The sequence below is a fragment of the Tauraco erythrolophus genome, chromosome 6 (genome assembly GCF_009769465.1).
Source record: "Tauraco erythrolophus isolate bTauEry1 chromosome 6, bTauEry1.pri, whole genome shotgun sequence".
Classification (NCBI taxonomy): Eukaryota; Metazoa; Chordata; class Aves; order Musophagiformes; family Musophagidae; genus Tauraco; species Tauraco erythrolophus.
The window spans coordinates 30,891,681-30,912,612 of NC_141470.1; the positions used below are offsets into that span (position 1 = coordinate 30,891,681).

The 20,932-nt window shown below is 40.6% G+C and overlaps 1 protein-coding gene across 1 annotated transcript in view; it reads right to left on the reverse strand.

Moving 5' to 3' along the window:
- The window catches only part of SPTBN5 (spectrin beta, non-erythrocytic 5), a 102,555-nt gene that overhangs the window by 53,447 nt on the left and 28,176 nt on the right, over nucleotides 1–20,932 (reverse strand). Inside the window, exons 22-33 of the mRNA XM_086613486.1 lie at nucleotides 20,032–20,258; nucleotides 19,270–19,456; nucleotides 17,869–18,069; nucleotides 16,598–16,714; nucleotides 15,821–15,984; nucleotides 14,168–14,300; nucleotides 13,199–13,344; nucleotides 12,349–12,463; nucleotides 9,328–9,438; nucleotides 7,339–7,518; nucleotides 3,098–3,301; nucleotides 1,711–1,860 (exon numbers count right to left, since the gene is read on the reverse strand). Of these exons, the coding sequence (XP_086469612.1) occupies nucleotides 1,711–1,860; nucleotides 3,098–3,301; nucleotides 7,339–7,518; nucleotides 9,328–9,438; nucleotides 12,349–12,463; nucleotides 13,199–13,344; nucleotides 14,168–14,300; nucleotides 15,821–15,984; nucleotides 16,598–16,714; nucleotides 17,869–18,069; nucleotides 19,270–19,456; nucleotides 20,032–20,258 (1,935 nt within the window). The remainder of the gene's footprint in view (nucleotides 1–1,710; nucleotides 1,861–3,097; nucleotides 3,302–7,338; nucleotides 7,519–9,327; nucleotides 9,439–12,348; nucleotides 12,464–13,198; nucleotides 13,345–14,167; nucleotides 14,301–15,820; nucleotides 15,985–16,597; nucleotides 16,715–17,868; nucleotides 18,070–19,269; nucleotides 19,457–20,031; nucleotides 20,259–20,932) is intronic.

The window sequence follows — 20,932 nt, forward strand, 5'->3', positions numbered from 1 at the left end:
TTCATGTAAGGATAACACAGTCTTTTCCAATCAGGACTCATGACTGAGGGGCCAGAAGAAACACTAACCCACAGCAGCTTCGTACGTAATTACTCCTGAGGTATATACAGCAAAACCGATGCCACAGTCACAGTGCCTCTGCATGTTGGCTGATCTCCATTTCATGAAAAGAGAAAGAATACAGCAGCCAAAATTTTGTAGAGTTTACATTTTCCCTGATGATGGTCCCCATGCAGGAGCTTACCAATGATGGATCACTGCTTGGTAGGGACTTGAGATAGATATCATGCAAATTGTGCCATTTGCTAATTAAGCAACAAATAAAAAATTTTAATGGAAGAACTATGTCATATTTTATTCCAGAAACCTGAACCTATGTGAAACTCTCTTGGTTTCATGTTTTGGCACAAACTCAGAATGCAGGCCATACTTGCCAAGGGTACCAACTGTAGGTATGCATGAAGATATGCATTTCCTTTGAGGAATAAGTAGCAGAAGGCTTGAAGCCCATGTGTCCCAAAGGGTTAAGTATCACGGTGCAGCACAGCTCAGGGTCAATCTTCCAAAAGTTTTAATGCCAGTGGCAAAGCACTGGTGGAAAACATCGCTCAGCACAAACCGAGAGCCATTATATTATGCTACCAGTGGTCTTGGAGAATTATTTTTCCTTAATAAGAAATGACCCAAAGGTACAACTTCCTTCAGCTTTGCTTCAACCTTTCCGTTTGGCAACCTTCAACCCATCAATGTGGTTTGCATGCCAAGTCTCAGCACAGTTACAGCAATCTATCAATCCATGAATTTTCATAGAGTGACTGGAAAAGACTTCTGAATTCTTCACTAAGTTTTGTAATAGCAAATGTCAGGTCTCAAGCTGGAACATTTTGAAATAGTTCTGTGAATCCAGGAAAGTGCAAGAAAGACAAAATATGATTTTAAAATGGTAAAAAAAAATCTATTTTGGGAGCTGCAAAATGATGATAATAAGAACATCCTTCTGTCTCTTTGCATTAACTGTATCAGCCCTCTCTTTTCATGAGAGGGCTTTCTTCACTAGTTCATCTTTCTCTACTGTATCAAACAGAAACTAATATTCCTCACAATCAAATTCTTTCATAGTTGTTCTCCCACACTGCTATTAATTCCCTTGCAGACCCGAGAGGTCAATTCCTTTTCCTGGATTAACTCACACTGCCAACATTCATTTTCCACTAGTTGCATTTCCCCAGCACTAACCCTCAGCCTGGGGTGAGGTTTCCAGCAACATCTGCAAAGTAATCTCCCTGTCCTCCTTCAAACCAGCTTTACAATTTCCCTTCTCTCTAGAGCCTACAAAACAGTTTGCCAGTGGTTAAGCAGCTGGTGTGCTGTGATCTGTTTGTAAAGCTGACAAATACTGGACCATTGTCTCCCTCTTCTGTTGTGACTCTCATCTGTTAGCTCTTATGTTTCCAATGAATTATCTTTCAGGCAAGGATCATCTTTTTGTTTCTGGTTCCACGCCTAAGTCCCATAAGAAAGGGGTCTTGTACACTGCTACAGTCTCCAAGTGATACCACAATGCAAATAATAACAATAATAAGAGTGTTTTGTCTATACACAGACCCAAGGATTTAAAGTTGTAGGTGAACAGTAGTGCCCTTTTCAGTTCGGAAGAGTTCAAATGCTTGAAGAATTTAACTGCTTATTTCAAGTTTATAATTCACATACCTCCTGTGAATTCAGAAGCATGTCCAGATGATCCCAATCCTTGTAGAACATTTGTTCTTGGTGTATTTTCTCCAGCCACTCCTTCTTCTGTTTCCATTCATTGTATACATTTTCTTTCTCTTCCAACAGAGCCTGTAGCTTCTTCTGAATCTGAACACAATATCCAATGAGAAACTCATGTTGGTCTTTATACCCCATGGACCAGGGTAAGGTGGGAGGAGAAAGGATTAGGTGGAGTGGTGGATAAACCCCTTAAATTGCAATAAAATTATCAAACAGAAAAAAGTAAACCAAGTTCTAGCGCTTATGTTCAGTCAGAGAGATAATCAGAGGTGCCTCATTTCAGGAATGGAAGAGCACTTCTTATAGCACATGTAGTGGTCCAAGCCAAGAGCAAAGGTAGGTGTTTCTCAGGTGTGCCTTCTAGAATCAAATCCTAATTTTCTGTTATCTTTAGTCATAATGGTGCAATTATAGCACTTCAAATTGAGATAGGACAGATACTTAAATAAGTTATCAACATAGCATATTCTCCTAATCAGTGAATATATGCCTCAATGTCAGACCTCATGCAATTTCAGCTTCCAAATTCTATATAACCATAGGACTTCTATAAATTATTTTTTTTCCTACATTTTTCTACAGTCAAAGGGCTTTACAGTCAGGAAGATTTCTAGTTACTATAGTAATACATAGCAACATTCAACAAATTTACAGGAAAAAGCTTTGTCAAATGGGAGAGTAATTTGCAGAAACTGCAGTTTTCTGAAGATATTCAAGAGACATGAAAATGAGTTGTCGGGGGAGAAGTAAACTAGTAGGTACTGGAAAAGAAATAATGCTGTAAGAGTATTAGACGATGTTTGTCTTGGTAAACTGACATTTTGATTTCTGTCTTTCATTTCCAGGGAGTTAAATATACCAGCATAATTCGTTACTACAGAAAATGTTTCAATTAATCTTTAAAGTCTCTCATATGTTTGAGTGTTTCGATTCTTTGGTTGACAGGTTTTTTTCCAGCCTGGTCTGGTATGGATATAGCACTGTAATATGAAGCATAGTATTTGTGTGAAAACCCAGTTTGGGAAGTGAGTAGAATTATCTCCATTGCTCAGAACATAGTGAACTTCTCGAATAAGCCCAGCTTTGCTACAGCAGGCCCTCAGGAGATGCCAGCACTCATCTACTGCTGAGGCAGGAAATGGAACAGATGTTTTTGTGCCCAAGCTAGGTAACACACTGAGGCAAATTAAGGTCATGCATGTGTGGATACGTGTGAGTGTACACATGCATTTGTGTGCTTACAGCGAAATATGGCACAGAATGACAGTTACACTGTGTCGAGTAGCTGAATGTGTGTGACTGAACTCAAATGAGTTTCAATTACCTCTTTTGATCCTATTTCATCATCTTGCAAGAGTGACTGTCCTAGCTGTACAACATGGTTATACTTCTCTTCTCGTGCTTCAATCTCTGCCAGTAGCTGTTGATGCTGGGTAAGTCTCAGGCTGCTAGTAGATATGTCCCGAATTGTCTCCTTGGCTCTCATTTCCCTTATTATTTCTGCTGTCCATGAGAAATAGTCCCACACCTGGAACCCAAGAAAATGTGAAAGTCGAGGTTAGAGCTCAACCTTGGATTATCAGACAGGAAAATCATAGGCTGACTTTTCAACTCTAAGTGAATAATAGGTAATAAAATAACAAATAAGAAAGAAAATATTTTGTTAGCATTTAAAGTATTTCTATGAATTTTAACAAGGGTGGATAACATGACTGCAGGAATTTCTACATACTATGTTAAATCATATATGTTATGTAATATGGTAATTGTAATCAAACTGTGTTATATCATGTCAATGACAATGTGATATCATTTATTATGCTTTAGTCCATTATTAAGTGTTTTCTGGTGTTATTGATTCACAGAGGATAAAACAATATATCACTCTATTTTCCTGTGACTTAGCTTTGGCTAATACAAATCTATTTGAAACTTAAATTGCACACATGTTCTTAAATGAGAGTGGGAATTTTCAGGTGAAAAACAAACGTGCTCAGTCTAATAGAGGTGGAAAAAAGGCAAGTCAGAGGTCATAAAAAATTAGTTAGGCATATCAGGTATGCAGATTCATCTCCTGGTTTGTGAAACTATAAGACTGAGATTGGCATAGAAATTCAATTCTGGAAGGAACAAGGATGTAATGCTAGTTTACTTTCAAAATCTGATGAACCAATAAACATATTTACAATACTTAAAATGTCTGAAGCATTCAGCTGAGGCAATTATGAGCATGAAAATTCTTAAACAAATCTCAGAATTATTTTCTCATTGTGACTAAAGAAACTTGTGCAAGTAAAAATAATTTGGCATTTTCTGCGTGTCTTTCCCTGCACTTGATTCTGCATCTTCACTGGTCCACTTACTTTAGGCATCTCATTTGAATCTGTAATAGATGTCGTGCTCTTATGTGCCAGTTGGTAAAAAATAGGAATGCAAAGGAATGTACTGGGGATCATATGGGATGATTAATTAAGTTTTGTTATAGTTTGTGTTTGGATTAGTTGATTTGATTCTGAGGTGGTAAAGGGCCTTTTAAAGTGTATTTTAAAAGACTGTTACATATAGTAAGTGCTGAAGAAAAATGCTTTTTTACTGCAGAGAACTAAAAATTTTCTCTTGTGAATTGTTTCTGGCTTTTCTGCTGAAGGAAACTATGTAATGGAAATAGCTTCTTGCCCATTTCATTTTACCCATGGATTTTTATCCCTATCATCATTCTGTACAGCTCAAAGCTGGCTTGTGAACTATCCAGTCAGGAAAAAGTATTTTCACAAAGTTGAAAACTGCCAATTTGGGGTTCTAAGAGTTTAGGCTTTAAAGCCAAGATACTCTTTTCTTAAAGCCAGTGAACACAGCTACTAAGTGATTCTTTAAAAGGACTGTGGTCCCATGTAGTGCATATGTATTACTGTCATTTTGATTTGCAGAACTAATTCACACATAGCTGGATGTCACTGTGGACACGGACATTGCACTTGGCTCTGCAGATTTCTAAGACTCCCTGAGATTTTAAGATAAGCATTAGGAGAAAATCCATAAATCTCAGGATATTTAATGCAATGGAGCAAGTCAAGAGCCAATAAGAGGTTACTGAACTGCCATTGCCAGCTACATTTAAGGGTAGACTAGCCATCAGTCTGCAGGAAACTCCTAAGCAAAGTCTGATTGAGACCATGCAGATCCTAGCACAAACTTCAGAACAAGAAACTCAAACCATTCAGAAATACCTATGATGTCTAAATTCCTCTTCCTTGACAGAATTTCTTGGAAGATTTGGAGCCCTCTACTGTTACTGTATGTTGTCAGTTAGGGCTTAGTCAGACTTAAATCATACTTGACGGTATGCAAGGAGATACATTAGATGATTGTGCAGAATTCTCATTTCATGCAAAGGCTGATTTGGTTTTGTTTCACTTCTTAATCTGTGTACAATTTCATAACGAATAAGCCCCATGGACTGCATATGAAAAATACTAATGAAATAAGTACACTGAACAACTGCGACTAACAAGTTTGTGGATCTCTTGGCATGTCTGAAAGAGGAAAGGGAGCAAAGCTGCCTCTTTGCACTCAGCAGTTTGGGGGTATGTTCTTCAGTAAAGCTGCTCTAACCTACCCTAGAGTTGCTGAAATTCTTACAGCTGTTAGACGTGGCTGTATAACCCTGCCTTATCCCATCTGGGCCAAAAGATGAGCTTGATGAATTGGTGAACCAGCTCTTCACTTCTTCAGGGATTATTGTCAGGAAAGGACATGAAAATTGAGAGGATCAGGGATACTTCTTGAGAGCAGACTGACATCAAAGAGACAGGGAGATGCCAGAGGCATAATCCCATCTAGGCACTTCACTGAGTAATAGAGTCACCTGGCTTTGTCATTTTGTTTTATGATGTTAAGAAAGCACCTTCATGACTCTGTACCCCTCTCTATTAAGCACTGACAGATTTATATATTTTTAAGGTGTTCATTGCTTGTAAATTTACCAATGCAAATGAAAGGACACATGGCCAGAGTAAGAAACGGGCTATAGATCTGCCATTCAGATGACAGGATGCATCACAGATTTCAGACAAAATTCAAACGGAAGGTATTTTGTATGGTTCCAGCAGTAAAGAGAGAAGCATCCCCACCAACAGGACATTTTCTATGTGAAGTCAATAACTAAATTTATCACACAAGTTAAGAAACAAATCAATAACAAAGTGAACTCTGAGTGACTATGTGTTAATGGATAAATCCATCAAGATCCATTTCCTGATGAAGATTCCCCCAGACTGAAGACTTTCAGAATCTAATATATATTACAAGAATAGATACTAGAAGTTTGCCTTGTCCTTACCATCATTCTTAGATCACTGTCAGAAAGACAGTGGACAAATGAACCTTTCACCTATATGAGTAGAGCCACTTTCATTTTCCGTAAGTGAAATTCTAGTTCATTTTATTTCCCCATCAACAGTTGTGCACAAGATAACTGATTCTTAACAGTTAAAAAACAAACCGACCAAACCCTCAAAAAAACAGAGTGCCATAAACATCCTTTATCTCTAACTGTACAATGTATTTTTTTTATGAAATATGACAGGTAATGCTGGTTTGAACACTTTTAAGAGACTTAAGTGGATTAGCCTAATGTGCAGAAGAGACTCATGCTAACACAAAAGCATCATGTAACACTCTATCATGGTCTTGATCCCAGCTCACAACCTTAAGACAAACTTGTGGGAAGGTTTTTTTCTACGTAAGCATACCCTGGATATTCTCTGCTTCCCAGCAAACATGGAAACAGAAGGTCAACTACCAGAAGTTTCTTTAATTGACACTGAAGTTACACCTGGAACAGTTCAAGAATATGAAGAATGTAAAGGTATTCTAGAAATCTACATTATCAACTTCCTTCATGATAAAAGGGGGCACCCTTTGGTGCTTTAGTACCTGCTAATGCAGTACTTGCAGCAATAATCTACTAATTTGCGGTGGTGTAGCTCAAGTGCCTTCACTGAGACTACTGACATTCGCAAAGCATTCTGTGGCAAATCATAGCTCAGTGACCTGCTGAGTTATTTGGAAAACTACTGTGCATTGCAGATGATGACATCATGCTGATAATATGCATGTCACTGTACTTAAGCAACTTGGGAGGTTACTGCAAAGACCAGTGAGTTGCATTTGACGCATTCCATGAAGTAAGTTAACTGAGGGTTATTACATGCCCTGAGAGAGAGAGAACAAACTTTTAGCCATTTTATTGCTCTTACTCAGTGGGAATTGCAGAATCTTTGAAAAGACTACTGCTACTCCCATGAAGTGATGACCGTTTCTGACAACTATCAATTATCCCATACAGAGTTGGGTATGAGCTTTCTTTCCTACAGAAGGTAAAAGATCCTTATCCTCTAACACCTTTCTAAACAGCTACAGGTACTTAAATACTTGATTAATAACACAGATAGCACCTGTAGCCTTTTACATCAACCCCTGCAGCTTGAAAGTGCACCTATGACTCACATACATTGAAGGCAGCTTGCCCATGTATACCAATAGACAGAAGGCTGAAGTGCTTACATGTGCCTGAAACTGGTAAAGCTTGTATGCTTGTTCCAGAAGTTTCTTGCGCAGTTCCACTTTAGACTTCAGGGCCTTCCAGTTGGTCACTATTGCCTGCTGCTTTGCTTTCAGATCTTCCACCTGCCTCTTCGAGCAATGGGTCAGCATGCGATCTGCAGAATGGATCAGCTCCTGCAGCTATACACAGGGACAAAAGAAGAGGGTAGGAAAGAGAGAGTCACACTGATCCATCTATTATCAGAAAATTTATGATAAGGGCTATGTTAATTGTACACGAAACAACAATTCAAGCAACATTTTCTGACCTAACTTTTCTCAGACTAAACAAGTGGCCCTAATTTCTGTTCTACGGAATAACAGTGACCTCCAGTGTTTGCTAGGGCTCATCACAACGGTGCTTTTACAAATAAGCAGGCAGATTTTGTTTCTCCTTTTTACTAAACCATTTATTACACGAGGAATGCAAATAATAGCTAATCATACCTTGTTTTCCCCAGTGACCTTATAGAGTAAGTGAGACTACATTCTCTTCATGCATATCTCATGCTTTTTTTATATTTAAAAGTAACAAGCATCTCGTGGGATCAATTCTAGTGTTATCTGCCACAAGACCAAAATATGAGGCCGCTGATAATTGATACTGGAATAACTACTTCAGTAATCTCAATATAACACATGTCATGTTAACTATACCATTACGTTTACTAAACAAAGGGATGAAGAGAAAATTCATACTAGTTTTATTGGTCTGGTTGAAACTAAGCAAATTTCTATGTATAAGGAAACTTTCTAAACAACAGCTGTTCTCATGAGCTGAAACTTTTCATAGGTTTGTATAAGAAGCTCTATCCTTCTTTCTCACAGTAATTCCTACTCACAGAATCACAGAATGTTAGGGATTGGAAGGGACCTCAAAGGATCATCTAGTCCAATCCCCCTGCCTGAGCAGGACCACCTAGATCGGATCACACAAGAATGCGTCCAGGCGGGTTTTGAACATCTCCAGAGAAGGAGACTCCACAACCTCTCTAGACAGCCTGTTCCAGTGTTCTGTTACCCTTACAGGGAAGAAGTTCTTCCTCATGTTTAAGTGGAACCTCCTGTGTTCCAGCTTATATCCATTTCCCCTTGTCCTGTCATGGGATGCCAGTAAGAAGAGCCTGGCTCCATCCTCATGACAGTCACCCTTTACGTATTTATAAACATTAATGAGGTCCCCCCTCAGTCTCCTCCAAGCTAAAGAGACCCAGCTCCCTCAGCCTTTCCTCGTAAGGGAGATGCTCCACACCCTTAATCATCTTTGTGGCCCTGCACTGGACTCTCTCAAGCAGTTCCTTGTCCTTCTTGAACTGAGGGGCCCAGAACTGGACACAATATTCCAGATGCGGCCTCACTAGGGCAGCGTAGAGGGGGAGGAGAACCTCTCTCGACCTACTAACCACACCCCTTCTAATACACCCCAGGATGCCATTGGCCTTCTTGGCCACAAGGGCCCATTGCTGGCTCTACTCCTCTAAGCTTGCTGAAAATTCCAGACTGCCACCCCATCCTTCCTTCTATAATTCTCTATAGTTAATCATTGCATTGTGTTCAATGAATATTCAGTTTCTCTGCACATAGAATAGATTCTGGATTTTTCCTTATAATCCCCTGGAACACTTTGAAGAAGGCGGTAAACACATCATAAAGGCTGGCATAATCATACGTTTCGAACAGTGATCAAAAATTTCCTTGTGAATCACTTCAATAGTCAGCGCTTATTCTAATATGTCCCTTATTTGTAAAGTTTTAAATGACTGACTTTATTATTGCCATCAAACCTTGAACATAATAGAAAACCAGAAGATGAAGGAAGATCATTAAAGATTTCCAGGCTCTCACAGAGAGCCTGTAATAATTTGGTTCACAATACCAAATTATTACTATAATTGTCTTGGAAACTTGAATTTTGGCTATACATTAAAGACCACAAATGACTTTCATTACCTGCTGCTCATTCCCAGAGAGCTCGTGCTCCAGGGCCACATGGTTCCGAAGCTGAGTTTGCACTCCTCTCATGTCCTTAGCAACATCATCTGGAATGCTTTTGGACTTCTCCTAGAAGGAAAAAATCAGAGAAAACTTTGTTATTTTCTACTTCCAAGCAAAACACACTACAAGTCTACTTTAGTCATTTTTTTGTAGTGCAACTCATACTGCACAGTTAAGGATATCTTGGGTTACTCAACTATGATAGGTAAAAGGAAGCTGGGAATGCTGTCCTAGTACATCTGTCCCAGTAACTCACTTGTAAGTATCTTAGTGATTAAGCTACCAGCTGGTCTGTGAGAGATGAAGGTTCAAGTCTTTCCTTGATCAGACAATACAGCAGAATGTCTTACAGGCTTTGAGTTGAGAATCCATCTTGAATAGCTACTGCAGTGACTTGAGTGAATTCTTCAAGTACCATTAACAACCAGCAGTTTCAGGCCATTCTTTGGGATACAAGTGGTCTATTTGTGAATCATCTTTAAATAAAAATTTAGTTACACATGCTTAGGAAAATTGAGTTAAAACGGCATATATGCAAAGAAAGATTACTGCAAACATGAGAGGAATGGAGAAACCATCACATAAAGGGAGACTTAAAGGTTTATTTAACTCAACAGAGGTTCTGAGGGGATTTAGTTGTTAGATAGACATGTGCTGGGAACCCAGCAAGCAAAAAGAAAAGATATCTGATCAGGATACACAGGAAGGGATGGGCAAGATGAATGAATTGCTCTTGCACCCAGCAGTGAAGCTTGTTAACAAGATGAGATGCAGGAATTTTGTATTGGTTGCTGTGATGGTTTGATGTAAAGGGGTTCTGGTGGCAGGAGAGGGGATTTACTCCCTGTGACTTCCCTGGTTTTGGAACCGGGTCAGACCCGGTTCTGGCCACCAGATCGGACTCCCATCCCCCTCAGGGCTGAGTCAATCGGCACCTCTGCGCATTGCCCTATTTAAGTTGGGACAAAGAAACCGGAAAAGGTGCTTTGCCCAGGAGTGAGGAGAGAAGGGAGGAAGGCACCGCCCCCGCTCCCTGGCTCCTGGCTGAGGGCTGCTCGTGCCATGCCGGCGCCACCCGCTGAGGATGGCGGGGACGGAGCCGCTGGGGGAACTCGGGGAGCGCCTCGCTCCCGGGGTGCGCGCTGGGCTGAGCTCACGCAGAGAGGACTGAGATCTGAGAGAAATGTCCACACCGACACCGAGTCAGTGAAGATGGAAGGGAAGGAGGTGTGCCCTAGCTGAGTTTCCCCTGCAACCGGTGGTGAGACGGCAGGCGGCGCCCTGCAGCCAGGACAGGCTCGGTGGAGCAGAGACCCACTCACAGCCCGTGGAGAAGCCCATGTTGAAGAAGAGATGCCTGAGCCTGAGAGAGGTCGTGGAGAATGGAACGCACGACAAGGTAGAGACGCATCTAGAGTCTGTAGGACGACCCACGCTGGAGAGAGTGGCAACAACTCCCTAAGAATCTGAGACTGTGGTAAAGCCCGCACTGGAGCAATCCAATGGGGAGGGATTGCATCCTGTGGGCAGGACTCACGTTGGAGAAGTCTGTGGATTTTTTCCTTGTGAGTAGGGGATCCACCAGAGCAAGGGAAAAGCATGTAAGGACTCTTCCTCCTTTAAGAAAGGAGCGGCAGTAACAACATGGGATGAACTGACCTGCGCTCCCCCATTCCCTGTCCCCCTGAGCCGCTAGGGGAGAAGGTAGAGCCGGGAAGAAAAGGAAGGGGCGGGGGAGGTGTTGTTTTTAAGATCTGGCTTTGTTTCTTTTTATCCTCTCAAGTAACTGGCTTTGTTTCCCTTTGTCCTTTTAAGTAATTGCTAATAAATTGTTTTGCTTTAAGAAAGCCGAGTCTGTTTTGCCCAGGACCATGGTTGGTGGGTGCTCCTCCTCTGTTCTTGTCTCGACCCTCAGTCCTTTTATTATATTTTTCTCCTCTCCACTTCACTGGGGAAAGAGTGAGAGAGCGACTGTGTGGAGTTTAGTTGTTGGGTCGGCCTAAACCTCGACAGTCGCCTGGGCCAAATTCAGCATGGGGATAAACCAAAAGCTAGTCTGAAACTATCACTTGTCACTGCCACAGAATTAACTACTTCATCACTGAAATTAAATATGCACCAGGTTCTGAAAACTCCAGCTGGTATACAGTGAAATATTATGATGTTTGATTTTCCATTCACAACAGGGAAAGAGAACAGGTGAATAAGGCAGCCTTGCGAGCAGAAGCAAGAGAATCTACCACACATAATCTAACAAAACCCTGTTGCCTTGCAGACAGTTGAAGCTCTGTTGGATTGCCACCTCCTGTACACATCTGCATTAGGGAAACCACACCTCTCATTACAGCAAGGATGTGGTTTCTCCATGAAATCCTTCAGGATGCTCAGATAAAACAGAAACCTGAAAATTTTCATTGGGACTTCTCCCCTAAGTTTTCACACTGGTACTGTTTGAAGTTACTGCCAGTACGGGGCACTGAAATGAGAGGAAAAGTTTTTTAGCCCAGTTTTTCGCATCAGGTCACGTGATTGCCTGACAGCCTTCCAGGACAATGGTCACTGTAATCCAGACAAATGCCTTTTTCATAAGTTCTTCAGCACATAAAGCTACAGTGGTATACAAAGAAGAAAGTGAGACAGTAAACAGTTTCTTAGCCAGGCCTGATGACTGCAAACAACATTACTATGCACATTGCATTGTGAGACAACTTAGTTCAAGCCCTGGTCTTGGCTTATGCCACAGATCAACAACTCTAATTGCATGTGGTTTCCCCAACGGTTCCCACAAGGTGACCAGTCAGGCATCTAAGGATTACCCAGGATTATTTTTTTTTTAGTACTTTGAGTAATCACACAGGTTTCTTACTGAGATTTTTTTAGAAGTCAGCAGTAAGCATGCTGAGAATCGTAAGAATACTCCACAAATTAAGCTGAAATGAAGTTCTCATTATATGAGGCTTTCCTATTATTTTTTACCTCAATATGGGCCACAGCATCTGTCAGATCTTGGTAGCACTTGTGAATTGCTTCAGCATCTCTCAGCCGCTCACCTCGTAATCTGGTAATTTCCAACAGCTCCTCCCAGGAGTTCCTACAAGGGAGGATGGGGAAAAGAACCATGTAAAATACTCAAACTAGGAGTAAAGGAGATTAATAGTCTGAAGAAAGACTGAAACAAGACCTCCTCTTACTTTGTTTTTTACTTCCTGCCATTAAATTCAGTTGGAGTGATTCTCTGAGATGAGGGGCAGCATGTCTCTCACTTTACTCTGCCCATGTCCTCCTGACTGCTCCAGGCACTTAAATAGATGGTCCTATATAAGAATGCCCCTCTCCAATATGCTTTTCAGGTTTTATATGCAGGACATGAAGGACTGAGTCAGACTCTACTATTCCTTCATGCCTCCCTTCTGGGCCAGTTTGGACCAATGCCAGATATGAGAAGCTCAGACGTATTAACGTTGTTCTGTAGAGCAGTCATGAGATTCAAACTCAAAAATCGGAAGCAATAAAGAAGCAACTAAACTCCTAGCCTTTCAGTTAGGTGATCCTGTTTCAAAAGGCAAAAGAAGTTCCCTCATCCCTTACTTGTAAAGCACCTCCGATGCAATTTACAAGAAGCCAAATCAAGAAGCAGATAATGTCGGCAGTAGTCTATTTTTAATTGGGGCATAACAGCAGCTCTGTATCAGTGAGAAAACCACATATTTTGCATTTAGACAATTGGGACGACATGCCTTATCCTTTTCTAACTCCTTCTCACTTCCTCCTCCTTGAGAGTGAATTGAAAAGACAAAGCATTATAGAGCTAACACGAGTCTCCTACCTTAGTTCTTTCTGCTTCTGCCGAATTTCCCGAGACTCAGAATGCCCACAGTTCAGCAAGTTGTTTGCCAGCTGCTGGCAAGCCACAACTCTTTTCCCAGCTGCTTCCAACTGGTGTCGGAATGTGTCATATTTGGCACAAAGTTGCTTTTGAAGGGAAAAAAACAACAATTACCAAAAGGCATTTTGAGTGCTCTCTTTCGCCAAACATACCTGCTCAGCTATCAGAGCACAGCTAAAAGACTGATCATAAGCTGATCATATTAGAAGATGGAGAAACCGCGGAGAATGACTGGATTTTACCTCCAAAAACCATAAGGAGCTACAAACTGTTAGCAAAACATGAGGTTTGTGATGCAGATGGGAGGCAGAAACATTATTAGTGGGGATAGAAACAAACTTCCAATGCACAATGCATTTCAATTATTAAATGATATGTTTTCACTTCATGAATGCAAATGTGTATTCAGTACTATAGTTGAATAATGTAGTCCAATTTTAAGATTTAGGACATAAGTAATTTAGAAATAAATTATAAAAATGTGGATTCTGAATGGTTATTAATTCCTAACGGGCTGAGAATAGATTAGCTTCTGTGCCATGTGGAGAGGTATAGCTGTAGATGTCCGTACATCAGCATTTGTGATGAAAAAAATCCTTAATGGACACCACGTTGAAACATCTGGCTATTAAAAATAGAAGAGAGTTGCTCTCCGAAGGCATAGACGTTTCAGCCTGCAGTTGTTTCACACAGCTCAGCCCCCATGGTAACAGGATGTAAGTGTTAGGCAACGCTGCCTGCCTGTCATGATGACTCAATTCGTCCCACTCACTCTTCACATTTTTCTCTTCCAGTTTCCCTGTTATTTATACTCTGTCTTAAAAGTTTTCAAGGACAAACTTAGAATCTTTTTACAGTCTCACTACATACAGTTTGGTTGATTTTCGACCTATTACTCAAAAAACCCACCAAGATATGTTCATAATCATTTCCATAGTCTTCCGAGCTGGCTGTTTGTTTCTGCTGAATGATCCAGTCTTGCAGATCTTCATATTCTCGTAGAAACTCATGCAAGACAAGAGTTTCATCCAGCTTCTTCCCTCTGTTGGGGGAAGGAGACAAGGAGATACAATTAGACCAAGGGCATATAAGAGGAGGAAAATCAGTAACTTTCTTCCTACTAATCATCAAAATCTTTCACCATCAAGACTCATTCACTTTAATGAAAGAGCTGACTTTATTTCTCAAGATTGCAAATTACATTTGTAGGATGACAGCTATCAAGTCAGGTCAGACTCATTGGCTGAGTTTCCCGGAAAAGCACTGTGCCTAGCTGAGCTCTCTCCATGGTGATGGTTTTTTTCTTTGGTTTTTGGTGGTTTTATTCCTTCCCATGAGAATACTGTTCATTTTTTCCCAGATCTGTCTTTCTAAAGATAATTGTAGTACCTATGGAAATGAGAAGGAAATCTTTCTAACTGAGGATGATGCACCAGGAAGGCAAGTGCTTTGAAAGCCATTTTATGCAATTCTGTTCCTATTGCCTGTTCAGCAAAATTGCTACAACCTGTTGCATATTTCTGATCATCTAGAGTATCTTATAGTACAGTCTGACATGTTACAGGCCTCCCACAAGAGATGTAGCCTGCTGAGAGAGTCCAGTCCACCAAGGAGAATGCAGATCAGAGGTACAGACGAGAGTATCAATAAGGCACCATGAGACCCAGGTTAACATTAAGCACGAATGAACACAAAATATTTCTGTGTTCAGCACACACAACCATTTTGGTATTTCTAGGTATTGAGTATTTCTTTTTTGAACTTTTCATTCACAGGATTCTCTATTGATGCTTTTACTTTTTTAATTGTAAACAAGAATAAAAACAAAAGGTAAAATATCAGCATTTTCTCTAGGCTTAATTATTCTAGTGTTCAGACTCATTTATTTGTTATTCTGCTTGCAGAGCCCTGTTCCTTTTCTGAGTGAAATTTTTGTGGATGAAAAACCTAAACTGTTCAGACATTTATTCCTTCCTGACAAGAAACCAGAAGTGTTTAAATACCCTGCATGCAAGAAAACTGTCCTGTTGTAAACATCTTACTGTAACAATAACAGAAAGGAAGTGAAATGCAAAGTAAATGACTCATTCAAGAAAAAAATCCCTCCTATACCAGCAGAGCTACTGGGCATAAAGACAAGTGTAACTGTAACTGTCTCCCTTCTGCCATGTAATTTTCAAGCAACATTAAGGAAATATTTTGAAAACTTTTTTTTCCTTTTGATAGCAGATTCCAAATACCACAAAGGCAAGTCAGAATCTGGCATCTCAAGTCACTTTACAAGAGGATGATGAAGGGTAAAGAGGAAATTTGGGGGCTTCAAATCCTTAACATGTAGCAAAAATCCCTGAATAAAATGTAGAGTTCTTGTTCAGCAATAATGAAAGACTCATAGGTGCACAGAATTCTAATATAGAAACATGTAATTTCCTAAGTACAATTGAAAACAGAGGAGATAAGAGATATGATCTAAACTCCAGGGACGTAACTGGAGATACTCTTTGTTGACTTCAGTGGACTTTGAACCAAACCCAGGATCCAAGGGGCAGTTCTGCTTCATACCTTGCTGCTGCTAGTTCCTGCAGCTCTTGGAGTCTTGAATGAACTTGTTCCTTTGGTGCATCAACCTCAAAATACTCGATGGAGCCCACAAGAGGAAGTGTTTGGGCACTTTCACTCAGTTCTTTCATCAAATCTTGGTAAATGGCAATCTCATGCTCCAGTGCCTGGCAGAGAAAAGAGTAGATTGAGAGTCAGTTGTCTGAGATATCCACTGTTTGAACTTATGCACCTGCCTATGGTGTAGTCATTGAGACAATGAAAGAGGAGAAAAACTTTATGGAAGCATGTGACATTTCCAAGACTTGATCAATTTTAGATCATACTCTAGCAACATTTTTCAGAAAAAAAAAAGGATATATAAATTGAAACAAATTAGGTAAATAAAAATAATTAGAAATTCCTGATGCATGATTAGGCAGAGAAAAGTATTCCTGGAATAACACTCTATCTGTATCTTTGATTCTAGGAAAAAAAATAAGGCTTCTGCATGTATCTCTTAAGACCGAAAAGGATATATCACATTATAGTCAGTTTTGGCCTCAGAAAAATAAGATGAGAATATTCACCATTCTGCTTTTTTCCCAAACTACATTTTTTTCCGACCATATTAGTAAGCTGTATTGATCTCTTCTATCAGTCCATTCACATGTAGACACACATCAACGTGAAATGTCTTGTATATGGCTGGGCACTTAAGTATCAATGAGATAGAAAATTTTACAACTGCAGACCGATCAGAAGATCAGGCCAGTGTTCAGAATTTAAGCAGATAAATACCTTGTGTTTCTTGAGGAGTTTCAGTGTTCCATCTTCATCCTTACCATAGTCCTTGCTTGTCACAAGTGGATATTTTTCTGCTACCCAAGCCTCCAGGTCTGAAGTATTCATTAAAAACTATCAGTTAAAGAGAAAGCAAATTAGTTTCTTCCTCAGTTTTCAAAATACTCATGTCATTTTTTTTTTTAACCTAATAAATTCTAAATGGAGAGTGCACTGTAAGATTTACTGTGATGTTTTATTAAATAACAAATAAAGTTAATTTAATCTCAAGAACTACTATTCCACACTGTTCTGTCAAACCATATGAAGGTGAAGGAGGACACAGATGGAAGACTTCAGTGCAGGGTAACTAAGGTCTTCTCCAGGCATCAAAGCTCTGGTAGTAAGTTTCCAGTTGTCTCACTTTTCTTTCTTCACATCACATCACTATCCCTACTTGACTCTTCCTGTACCTTATTCACTAAGGTGCTAACTGTATAGTATCAGTGTGGTATTTCTCCTTTCCCCTTCCTCTTCCTGAGGAGTTCAAATCACCTATAAAAAGCCTGTAGCATGGACAGCTCTTTTTACAGATGGACGAAATAAGAGCCAGATGATCAAATTCCCTAGGGAATATACTTTAGGTGTGCCTGTGAACTCTGTGCGTAAAATGCTGTTTATGTCTACAAAACTGCACATTATCTGAATAACTGCACTCCTGCATGATCCACTGATGACAGAAAATTTGGATTTAGATAAATATTTATATATGATCTTTTTTAACAGGCTAAACATAAAGGTCAGTGTCCTGTTGAAAATAATAGGGCCAAAAGTCCTAACGCGTGCTGAGAGCGAAAGAGATTCGCAGTATCATTTTGTTGCCTGGAACAGGCAAAGATTGGATGGCACAAGAGATTGCTTCTTTTCTGATTTCCTTGTCATAAATTCTCCAGTATGAAGAGTCAGTTCAGCACCGATTGCATTACTTAAGTCAAAGCCTGAGGCTGTACAAAAACATTAAGAAAGAAGCTGCTACTAGGAGAAATGTGTGTTCTACACACAACCATAAGGGATGGGTACAGAGTCCAAGGCAAACCTCTAGAGCAGCAGCTCTAGACTGGGGGCTGCATTCAGGTATGCAGCCCAGTCCTCTCTTCCCGGGATTTTAGCCTCAAGCAACTGAAGTGAATACTAGTCCGAGTAAGGCTGGTTTTTTATTCACTTTACAACTTTGCTCCTCTTGTTTGTCTGAAGAAGCTACTGTGTAAGCACTTTGCTATAATTTGTACCTCTTGGAAGCCAACTGAGTGCTGCAGCTGCTTCATCCTTTCCTCACAGGCCTTCTCCAAGCCCTGCCAGGCAGTCACAAGCTCCTGGCATTTCTCACTTATTTTCTGAGCTGATGGATGCTGGCCTACAACCATGGTCTTTCCTTTATCCAGGATGCGCTGGACTTGCTGTTTGTGGGCATTCACTTCTGCCTGCAGTTCCTGAGAATGAGATAAAAGAAAAAATAGGAATACAGGAAGGGTACGTGAGGACAAAGAAATTCTATGTGCTCTTAGTCCTAAGCAAAACTGGCAGCTGGTGACAGTGGGTGCAGTACAGTCAGTGGACACAAGGACTGTCTGTTTCTACAACAGCTGCAGCCTCAACCACCAGTCCCAGCCTCGCTTGTATAATGCTCTGTTCTTTGTGCTGCCATGGAGGGAGGCGATAAGAGTCTGTAAGGTGGGGGCAGACATCCCTTAACTTCCCTACACGCTCAGCATTACGCACAGAAGTCCTCAACCAGGTGCTCTGGCCTGATTCTACCCCTTCTCCTTACCATGCACCTGCCCCTTCCCTTGCCCAGAAGCTGAGGAGGTCTGGGACCTGAAGCAGCATGAGGGATGAGACACAAAGCTGGGGGGTTCAGAAAAGAGTGTTGAGCTGCTGATGGGAAAATAAAATGACCCAGAAGATGAATGGGATGGAGGATGATGGGAAGAGAGACATTGTCAACAGTACCATAAAAATCATTGGACTCGTGCTCCATAAAGCCTCCCCCACTGGTCTTATAACTTTTCTCATGTAACTTTCAATCCAGGTGCTGCAAAATCCAGTGATGCCTGTGGTGCAGGGCAACTCTGAGATGCCTCTCTGGCTGTGAGGCACTGCTATAAAGAATCAAACGCTCCGGAAACCAGTGTTAACCTGTCTTTGTAAATATGTTGCTGTTATATGCTCTCCTAGAGAATCTAACACATATGGACCTCAAGACTGCATGTATAATGAAGCAGTAAACATAGAACTAAAATAGGATGAGCATACAACAGCCAAAATATTGAACTCAGATCAATTTGTAGGTTACAAAGCAAAAACCTCTTCTTTTTTTTCCTATTTAGTATGAGGTACACTAGCTTTTTATCCACTTTTAATAGGAAGAGCTACAAAATTTCTCAGAATAATAAAACTCCAAAATATGACAAATTTCATGTTTGCTCTGAAAATCATCACCACGTTGCTGACTTGTCTCAATCCACTGGAACTATTTTAGTTGGGCTAGTTCTGGAATCAGTGAATGTACTCACTGAAAATGTGACAATACATTTTGCTTGCAACAGGCTTCCTGAAGGTGAAGAAGAGCTGTGCAGGAGGTGAAATGTAGTGTGCCAACATGCTATAATACACTCCATTAATTGAGTTACCTTGTGCTTTTGAAACAGGCTTTGAGCCACATCCAAGGACTTCCCACAATTGGTGGAATGGGCAATAGGCAATCGCTCATTAATCCAGTTCAGTTCCATGTCATGATAATGGTAGAACTCATAGAGATCCACTGCAGCTTCCAACAACTTGCGCCTCTCGTCAAGAGGTGCTTGCAACGACTCAAACCTGGAGGTCACCCATTAAATATGTGTTAAAACAAATCTTTATCCTGATTCTGCCAAGTGAATTAGGCTATGATACCACCGTGAAGATTAGAAAACACTGGACACTTCTCTGCAATTAAATTTTAATGGTTAGTGCTGGCTGTACATACAAGAATTCCTTCTCCAGAAGACTAACTTTTGGCAAGTAGGCTTATACGATAACAATAAACGTAAGCAGAGGAAAAGTGATTTACACTTTTGAAGTCCTAGGCTTGTCTTGTAATGTTTTAAGGGACTAGTCACTATTGAATGCTGGATCACCGCACCTCTTAGAAAGCAGTGGATGACTTACGGATAAGCAAAGGACTAGAGGAGGAGTGCAGCAGGCAAGAAACAAGGTGCAGCAATAAAGGTTGAGATAGGTCAACAGGTAGCTGCATAGGTGCAGATCAAAGCACAGTTATGGTACAACTGGGAGGAGAAATCATTCCTGAATAGGGGTTAAATCTAATCAACCAAAAGACATCTTCTAGAAGGTAGAACAAAAAAATGTTATTTGTCACAATGGGTGGAGATAAAAAGAGAGTGACTCCTCACCTTTTCAGATATTTCTGTGTTTCATCTAGAATCCTCTGGGAGTCAAAGTGATTGGTGGCCATTTTCCTCGCATGAGATACGATAGAGTTCATTTTCTCTGCCAGCTCACGTGTCTCGTTTTCCAGCTGTCTGTGCTGCTTGAGTAGGTCACGGCTGGAGCGCAAATCATGGCCTGTCTCAGATTCCTGAAGAACTTTCTCAATTTTCTCTATCTTCTTTTTGGCATCCTGACAGGAAAAGATTATGGCACACTTGTACTGACCTTTCAACATAATTTTCTTTCACTCACCCTCTCCCATGACAGCTTCCTGGACACAACTTTTAATCCATATGCCCTTTCTTGTTAACAAGATGGCCCGGTGCCTCTAAGGGGCATCTCTTGGGAATATTTTGTTTTGCGCACTATTTTGGAGTACACTTCTCTCTGAGACAGTAAAGCACATCATTAAAAATAGCCTCTTTAAACTATCTTCGGTGACATAATACGAAACAGTTCAACAATCTTCAAAGGTTTCAGACTGTAGCTACAACACAACAGCAACTCTATGACATACTGGTATTGAAACAGCTTCAGAGCACATTGTTCGTCCTATACAATTTGCCTGGATGACAATGTACTTCGTACACGTCATGCCTCCAACCCCCAAACTGACTCCAAGCAAGCAGTTATGTTTGCACAGCATTGACAAATGCAGCGAGTTTTGATTGTTTTCCCAGTACAGGATGACCACACAGATGCAGTGCTGAGCCTGAGTTCAACAGCTTTTTGTATTGGTGCTGTGCTGGCACTGTTATCCTGCTCATAGCTTTGGAGTGAATGTGGTCAGCATTATATTTGGTTTTCTCTTCTGAGACTGTAGACAAAATGGACACCTCAAAATACACTTTTATTTGTATGGTT